The sequence below is a fragment of the Procambarus clarkii genome, chromosome 16, assembly GCF_040958095.1.
Source record: "Procambarus clarkii isolate CNS0578487 chromosome 16, FALCON_Pclarkii_2.0, whole genome shotgun sequence".
Taxonomy (NCBI): Eukaryota; Metazoa; Arthropoda; class Malacostraca; order Decapoda; family Cambaridae; genus Procambarus; species Procambarus clarkii.
This window is the reverse complement of record NC_091165.1, coordinates 37,072,995-37,082,010: the sequence shown is the minus strand read 5'-3', so window position 1 is coordinate 37,082,010 and position 9,016 is coordinate 37,072,995. Positions and strand designations below refer to the sequence as shown.

The window sequence follows — 9,016 nt, the reverse complement described above, 5'->3', positions numbered from 1 at the left end:
TCCATAAGTGAACTTTTTTTAGTTCATTGTTTACAACATTATTTAGTGTATGTTGGTTGGGGGGTCTGAGTAGGTGAGGGTGGTATCGTCTGCAAATAATATAAGCGTAAGAATGTTAGAGACATTAGTCAGATTATTGATGTATATAAGAAATAGAAGTCCTAGGATGCTGCCCGCGGCAGTTAGTGGTAGAGTGGGAGAGGGTATATCATTGATGGCTACATATTGGTGTCTGTCACTAAGATAGGATCGGATATAGTTCAGGGCAAGGCCTCGGATTCCATTTTGGCGGAGTTTAAGTAAGAGGTAGTTGTGGTTAACAGTATCAAAGGCCTTTCTCAGGTCAATGAAGAGTCCAATCGGAAACTCATTTTTGTCAAGGCTGAGTAGATTAAGTCAAGCAGACAAATAATTGCATCATAGGTACTCTTTTGGGAGTGGAAGCCAAACTGACAGGGACTTAGTATGTTGAATTTTACGAGATAGGAGTAGAGTTGTTTGCAAATAATTTTTTCAAATATTTTTGATAATATAGGTAGGTTTCATATTGATCTGTAATTGTTTATGTCTGCCGGATTGCCTCCTTTATGAACTGCGTTACTCTTGCTTTTTTAAGGATATCAGGGAAGGTATGACACTCAAGGGATTTGGTGAACAGCAGAGCTATAGGTGGCACAAGGGCATGGGAGGCGCTCTTGTATACAATGGATGGTGTTTCACTGATGTTCCCTGGCTTGGTTTTTAGTGAGTATATGATAATAATAATAATAATAATAATAATAATAATAATTTTTATTTAGGTAAAGGTACATACATAAAGAGATTTTACAAAGTTTGTTGGCTTTATAGATAGAGCTAGTACATACAATGCCTAAAGCCACTATTACGCAAAGCGTTTCGGGCAGGAAAAACACTAATGACTAAAGCTTAAAACTAATGGGTAAAAAGAAAAAAATGCGTTGAGTACAAATAAAAATAGAGGTAAAAGAGGGGGGGAACATTGCTGAAAAAGCAGCACAAATACAATTACAAATTATTACAGAAAATTACATTCAAACAGCGTTGATTTGAAAAACAAAAAAAAAACAAAAAACATACATGGGTTGACAATAGAGAGGTAAGGTAGGTTACAGGGAATTTATTAGGTATAGTTTCGTTTTTAACTTAAACTGGTTGAGAGAGGTACAGTCTTTAACATGGTTGGGAAGGTCATTCCACATTCTGGGCCCCTTGATTTGTAGAGCATTTCTGGTTTGATTAAGTCGTACTCTAGGAATATCAAAACTGTATTTATTTCTGGTGTGGTGCTCATGGGTTCAGTTACAACCTTCTATGAAGCTTTTGAGATCAGGATTGGCATTATAGTTTAGCGTTTTATATATGTATAATACACATGAGAGAATGTGCAGTGACTTAATGTCTAACATATTCAGAGATTTAAGTAGGGGTACCGAGTGATGTCTGGGGCCAGAATTGGATATTGTCCTAATAGCAGCTTTGTGTTGAGTAATTAGAGGACGTAAGTGATTTTGGGTAGTAGAGCCCCAAGCACAAATACCATAGTTGAGATATGGATAGATAAGGGAGTAATAGAGAGTCACCAGGGCAGGGCGTGGTACATAATATCTGATCTTAGAAAGAATGCCCACAGTTTTTGAAACTTTTTTTTATATGTTTAGAATGTGTCCCTGGAAATTCAGCTTGTTGTCAATGAGAATGCCCAGGAATTTGCCATCTAATTTGTTACAAATTTGGGTATTGTTTATTTTGAGATTTATTTGATTAGAGGATTTATTGCCAAACAGAATATAGAAAGTTTTGTCAATGTTAAGGGTGAGTTTGTTGGCAGATTAAACACAAAGATTAATCCAGTGTAATTGGCCTGTTATGTTGGACATTGTCTTCTGTGTTGGCATCGATATGTTCTTGTCTTGTCCTTACTCTCATGGTGGGTAGAGTAAATAGTTCCGTGTGTAAATAGTTCACGGAACTATTTACTCTACCCACCATGAGAGTAAGGACAAGACAAGAACATATCGATGCCAACACAGAAGACAATGTCCAACATAACAGGCCAATTACACTGGATTAATCTTTGTGTTTGGATAGGAGATGCCTCGTATGGGCCAATAAGCCTTCTGCAGCCCCTATGTTTATCCCTTATGTATCCCCCCATGTTTTTCACCTTCATTGTATTATCACCTGACCTAATGCGGGTATAAAATCAACTAGTATTGTAAGATCTGTTCACTTGAGAATGAACCATGGAGGTTCGAAACGTCGTGCAAATTATACAAATAAGTGTAATACACTCTATAGTAAATCACTTCTTTTCTTCACCTTAAAAGTACGAAAATGAGTTTTGGAGAACTCCTATTCCAATTAAGCCCTGATGCTAAGAAAATAGTTAGAGGGATAGAAGCCCTAAACCAGAAAATAATAAATACAGAATATGCGGTCATATTCAATCAAACATGTTTGAAAGAAAACCTGCTGCCAGTATACACCAATATATATATATATATATATATATATATATATATATATATATATATATATATATATATATATATATATATATATATATATATATATATATATATATATATATGTCGTACCTAGTAGCCAGAACGCACTTCTTAGCCTACTATTCAAGGCCCGTTTTGCCTAATAAGCCAAGTTTTCATGAATTAATTGTTTTTCGACTACCTAACCTACCTAACCTAACCTAACCTAACTTTTTCGGCTACCAAACCAAACCTAACCTATAAAGATAGGTTAGGTAGGGTTGGTTAGGTTCGGTCATATATCTACGTTAATTTTAACTCCAATAAAAAAAAATTGACCTCATACATAATGAAATGGGTAGCTTTATCATTTCATAAGAAAAAAATTAGAAAAAATATATTAATTCAGGAAAACTTGGCTTATTAGGCAAATCGGGCCTTGCATTGTAGGCCAAAAAGTGAGTTCTGGCTACTAGGTACGACATATATATATATATATATATATATATATATATATATATATATATATATATATATATATATATATATATATATATATATATATATATATATATATATATATATATATATATATATACACACACACACACACACACATATACACATTATGGCCTACTTGAGCCAGTAACGGGTTCTTTCTTCATAATGTGCCTTAGAGCCTCTTCTATGATCCCACCCCAAGTCAATGGTAAGTTCTCAAGAAATGTTGGTAGCAAGTAATAGTGCAAGGAATAAAGGGGGTTAAACAAGACGCAATTACACCAATATATTATCTATCAAAGAAGTATAACTACATTTATGTACACAGTGTCACTTTCACACAGGACACTCCATATATCTGCAGTGTTCTTCAAGTCCACTAAATTCAAGTATACATCATCCACGCTCAATGGTAATCACCGGCAAGGTAATGGTAATGGTAATCAATGGTAATCATTTCAGTAAAATAATTCAACCAGTCTGGATCAATTCCGGCAGATCACACTGATTTCTTCCTTGTCTGGTCTACCCCAGACAGAACATTGTATCCTTCCGCCTAGTCAAAGTTCTACCAAGTTACTAGCAAGGTTTAAGTTATAACAATTAACCTCTGTTTGTACTGAATTGATCCAGACTGGTTGAATTATTTTACTGAAATTAAATTACACAAACATCTAACGGCAAAGCTGTTCCCGATCCCCCAAAAATGGATAATTGAACTTTGAGAAATAGTAGACCTGTCAACCCTGCTGACCTATGACCGCCGGTCACTCCGCCTTACAAGTTAGATCTGATTCGTGACGTCACTGATGGTGACTTAAACTCAATAATTAGAATACTCTTGATATTGTATCCAGTACTATTATACAATACAATTTTAATACAAAATGAATAAAGGCTAATTTCTCTAAATTACTGAATACTATAGGATGGTTCATTATACGCAGCTATGAACAAGCGTCGGTTATTTCCACAGCGAATTCCCCTGGGGTCAGGTCACCATGCGGGCTGAGCTTCCCATTCTCTTTTGTCGATAAACCACTCTGGATAATTCTTACAACAGCCTAGTTTGTTACACAAGTACACATTTTACTGTTGCGTTAAACAGAGGCTACAGTTAAGGAATTGCGCCCAGTAAATCCTCCCCGGCCAGGATACGAACCCATGACATAGCGCTCGCGGAACGCCAGGCGAGTGTCTTACCACTACACCACGGAGACTTCTTGTACAGCCGCCAGCACGTATAGCGTATCCGGCAAGTCCTTTGTCCTAATTTTCCCCGGAATACGACCCGCCAAATCGTTTAACAACCAGGTATACCCATTCACTGCTGGGTGAACAGAGGCTACAGTTAAAGATTGGCGCCAAGTAAATCCTGGCCAGGATACGAACCAAAGCGCTTGTGAAGCGCCGAACGAGTGCTTTACCACTGCGCCACGGGGACTGCTATAAGATCTCCTTTTTATCCCTGGAAAAACAATGTAATCTGAGACAATGAAGCACTACATTCTGAAACAGCAATTGATATATATGATATGAAGTGGAATAAAATATCGTAAATAAGTAAAATGAACATTGTAAATGAGAATAGTTCACATTGTAGTGTATCACAACACAAATATTATGAGAACTAGGCTAGGGCGGAGGTGATTATTAGTGTTGTCATAGTAGTCAATTAATAACGTGGTCTTTGGCCAGAGATTAATTAGAGGGGATTAAGGTGAGGGGAGAGAGACGAGGAAGTGCTTAGTGGTGGACACGCGAGTGGTGGCGGTTGATGTCACGGCGCGAGTGGTGGCGGTTGATGTCATGGCGCGAGTGGTGGCGGCTGATGTCATGGCGCGAGTGGTGGCGGCTGATGTCATGGCGCGAGTGGTGGCGGCTGATGTCATGGCGCGAGTGGTGGCGGCTGATGTCATGGCGCGAGTGGTGGCGGCTGAGGTCACGACGCTAGTGGTGGCGGTTGATGTCATGGCGCGAGTGGTGGTGGTTGATGCCACGGCGCGAGTGGTGGCGGTTGATGTCACGGCGCTAGTGGTGGCGGTTGATGTCATGGCGCGAGTGGTGGCGGTTGATGTCACGGCACTAGTGGTGGTGGTTGATGTCACGGCGCGAGTGGTGGTGGTTGATGTCACGGCGCTAGTGGTGGTGGTTGATGTCACGGCGCTAGTGGTGGCGGCTGATGTCACGGCGCGAGTGGTGGCGATTGATGTCACGGCGCGAGTGGTGGCAGCTGATGTCATAGCGCGAGTGGTGGCGGCTGATGTCATGGCGCGAGTGGTGGCGGCTGAGGTCACGACGCAAGTGGTGGTGGTTGATGTCATGGCGCGAGTGGTGGTGGTTGATGTCATGGCGCTAGTGGTGGTGGTTGATGTCACGGCGCTAGTGGTGGCGGCTGATGTCACGGCGCTAGTGGTGGCGGCTGATGTCATGGCGCTAGTGGTGGTGGTTGATGTCACGGCGCAAGAGGTGGTGGTTGATGTCACGGCGCTAGTGGTGGCGGCTGATGTCATGGCGCGAGTGGTGGTGGTTGATGTCACGGCGCTAGTGGTGGTGGTTGATGTCACGGCGCTAGTGGTGGCGGCTGATGTCACGGCGCTAGTGGTGGTGGTTGATGTCACGGCGCGAGTGGTGGTGGTTGATGTCACGGCGCGAGTGGTGGCGGTTGATGTCACGGCGCTAGTGGTGGCGGTTGATGTCACGGCGCGAGTGGTAGCGGTTGATGTCACGGCGCTAGTGGTGGCGGTTGATGTCATGGCGCGAGTGGTGGCGGTTGATGTCACGGCGCGAGTGGTGGCGGTTGATGTCACGGCGCGAGTGGTGGCGGTTGATGTCACGGCGCGAGTGGTGGCGGTTGATGTCACGGCGCGAGTGGTGGCGGTTGATGTCACGGCGCTAGTGGTGGCGGTTGATGTCACGGCGCGAGTGGTGGCGGTTGATGTCACGGTGCTAGTGGTGGCGGTTGATGTCACGGCGCTAGTGGTGGCGGCTGATGTCACGGCGCGAGTGGTGGCGGTTTATGTCACGGCGCGAGTGGTGGCAGCTGATGTCATGGCGCGAGTGGTGGCGGCTGATGTCATGGCGCGAGTGGTGGCGGCTGATGTCATGGCGCGAGTGGTGGCGGCTGATGTCATGGCGCGAGTGGTGGCGGCTGATGTCATGGCGCGAGTGGTGGCGGTTGATGTCACGGCGCTAGTGGTGGCGGTTGATGTCACGGCGCGAGTGGTGGTGGTTAATGTCACGGCGCTAGTGGTGGTGGTTGATGTCACGGCGCTAGTGGTGGCGGCTGATGTCACGGCGCGAGTGGTGGCGGTTGATGTCACGGCGCGAGTGGTGGCAGCTGATGTCATGGCGCGAGTGGTGGCGGCTGATGTCATGGCGCGAGTGGTGGCGGCTGAGGTCACGACGCAAGTGGTGGTGGTTGATGTCATGGCGCGAGTGGTGGTGGTTGATGTCATGGCGCTAGTGGTGGTGGTTGATGTCACGGCGCTAGTGGTGGTGGTTGATGTCACGGCGCAAGTGGTGGTGGTTGATGTCACGGCGCTAGTGGTGGCGGCTGATGTCATGGCGCGAGTGGTGGAGGTTGATGTCACGGCGCTAGTGGTGGTGGTTGATGTCACGGCGCTAGTGGTGGCGGCTGATGTCACGGCGCTAGTGGTGGTGGTTGATGTCACGGCGCGAGTGGTGGTGGTTGATGTCACGGCGAGAGTGGTGGCGGTTGATGTCACGGCGCTAGTGGTGGCGGTTGATGTCACGGCGCGAGTGGTAGCGGTTGATGTCACGGCGCTAGTGGTGGCGGTTGATGTCATGGCGCGAGTGGTGGCGGCTGATGTCATGGCGCGAGTGGTGGCGGCTGAGGTCACGACGCAAGTGGTGGTGGTTGATGTCATGGCGCGAGTGGTGGTGGTTGATGTCATGGCGCTAGTGGTGGTGGTTGATGTCACGGCGCTAGTGGTGGCGGCTGATGTCACGGCGCTAGTGGTGGCGGCTGATGTCATGGCGCTAGTGGTGGTGGTTGATGTCACGGCGCAAGTGGTGGTGGTTGATGTCACGGCGCTAGTGGTGGCGGCTGATGTCATGGCGCGAGTGGTGGTGGTTGATGTCACGGCGCTAGTGGTGGTGGTTGATGTCACGGCGCTAGTGGTGGCGGCTGATGTCACGGCGCTAGTGGTGGTGGTTGATGTCACGGCGCGAGTGGTGGTGGTTGATGTCACGGCGCGAGTGGTGGCGGTTGATGTCACGGCGCTAGTGGTGGCGGTTGATGTCACGGCGCGAGTGGTAGCGGTTGATGTCACGGCGCTAGTGGTGGCGGTTGATGTCATGGCGCGAGTGGTGGCGGTTGATGTCACGGCGCGAGTGGTGGCGGTTGATGTCACGGCGCGAGTGGTGGCGGTTGATGTCACGGCGCGAGTGGTGGCGGTTGATGTCACGGCGCGAGTGGTGGCGGTTGATGTCACGGCGCTAGTGGTGGCGGTTGATGTCACGGCGCGAGTGGTGGCGGTTGATGTCACGGTGCTAGTGGTGGCGGTTGATGTCACGGCGCTAGTGGTGGCGGCTGATGTCACGGCGCGAGTGGTGGCGGTTTATGTCACGGCGCGAGTGGTGGCAGCTGATGTCATGGCGCGAGTGGTGGCGGCTGATGTCATGGCGCGAGTGGTGGCGGCTGATGTCATGGCGCGAGTGGTGGCGGCTGATGTCATGGCGCGAGTGGTGGCGGCTGATGTCATGGCGCGAGTGGTGGCGGTTGATGTCACGGCGCTAGTGGTGGCGGTTGATGTCACGGCGCGAGTGGTGGTGGTTAATGTCACGGCGCTAGTGGTGGTGGTTGATGTCACGGCGCTAGTGGTGGCGGCTGATGTCACGGCGCGAGTGGTGGCGGTTGATGTCACGGCGCGAGTGGTGGCAGCTGATGTCATGGCGCGAGTGGTGGCGGCTGATGTCATGGCGCGAGTGGTGGCGGCTGAGGTCACGACGCAAGTGGTGGTGGTTGATGTCATGGCGCGAGTGGTGGTGGTTGATGTCATGGCGCTAGTGGTGGTGGTTGATGTCACGGCGCTAGTGGTGGTGGTTGATGTCACGGCGCAAGTGGTGGTGGTTGATGTCACGGCGCTAGTGGTGGCGGCTGATGTCATGGCGCGAGTGGTGGAGGTTGATGTCACGGCGCTAGTGGTGGTGGTTGATGTCACGGCGCTAGTGGTGGCGGCTGATGTCACGGCGCTAGTGGTGGTGGTTGATGTCACGGCGCGAGTGGTGGTGGTTGATGTCACGGCGAGAGTGGTGGCGGTTGATGTCACGGCGCTAGTGGTGGCGGTTGATGTCACGGCGCGAGTGGTGGCGGTTGATATCACGGCGCTAGTGGTGGCGGTTGATGTCATGGCGCGAGTGGTGGCGGTTGATGTCACGGCGCGAGTGATGGCGGTTGATGTCACGGCGCGAGTGGTGGCGGTTGATGTCACGGCGCTAGTGGTGGCGGTTGATGTCACGGCGCGAGTGGTGGCGGTTGATGTCATGGCGCGAGTGGTGGCGGTTGATGTCACGGCGCGAGTGGTGGCGGTTGATGTCACGGCGCGAGTGGTGGCGGTTGATGTCACGGCGCGAGTGGTGGCGGTTGATGTCACGGCGCGAGTGGTGGCGGCTGAGGTCACGGCGCGAGTGGTGGCGGTTGATGTCACGGCGCGAGTGGTAGCGCCGCGAATTGCTTAACCTGATCCCGACGGAATGACGGTTCCTAAGCTAATAACTGCGGGGCGTATATCCATGATGCACCCGAGGGAAGGCCCCGTGGTGTGGGGCTCCCCGCCCCCTAACTGTGGCTCCGTGGTGGGCGTGGGGCTCCCCGCCCCCTAACTGTAGCTCCGTAGTGGGCGTGGGGCGGGGGCCTCGTCGTGGGCGTGGGGCGGGGGCCTCGTCGTGGGCGTGGGGCGGGGACCTCGTCGTGGAGGTGGAGGCGGGGAAGGAGTGTGTTGTGAGGATGCCGTGGCTGGCGAGACAGGAGTGGTCTAGAAGCA

The 9,016-nt window shown here is 49.4% G+C and overlaps 2 protein-coding genes across 2 annotated transcripts; both read left to right on the top strand.

The window, feature by feature from the left end:
* The first annotated feature begins 5,438 nt into the window (after positions 1-5,438).
* On the top strand, positions 5,439-6,987 carry LOC138365349 (uncharacterized). The gene is made up of 2 exons (XM_069325650.1): positions 5,439-6,866; positions 6,961-6,987. Exons 1-2 carry the CDS (start codon positions 5,439-5,441, stop codon positions 6,985-6,987), a joined length of 1,455 nt encoding a protein of 484 aa, XP_069181751.1.
* A 17-nt stretch (positions 6,988-7,004) lies between these two features.
* Positions 7,005-8,711, top strand: LOC138365348 (uncharacterized). Its single transcript, XM_069325649.1, has one exon. It carries the CDS (start codon positions 7,005-7,007, stop codon positions 8,709-8,711), a length of 1,707 nt encoding a protein of 568 aa, XP_069181750.1.
* The last annotated feature ends 305 nt before the right edge of the window (positions 8,712-9,016 follow it).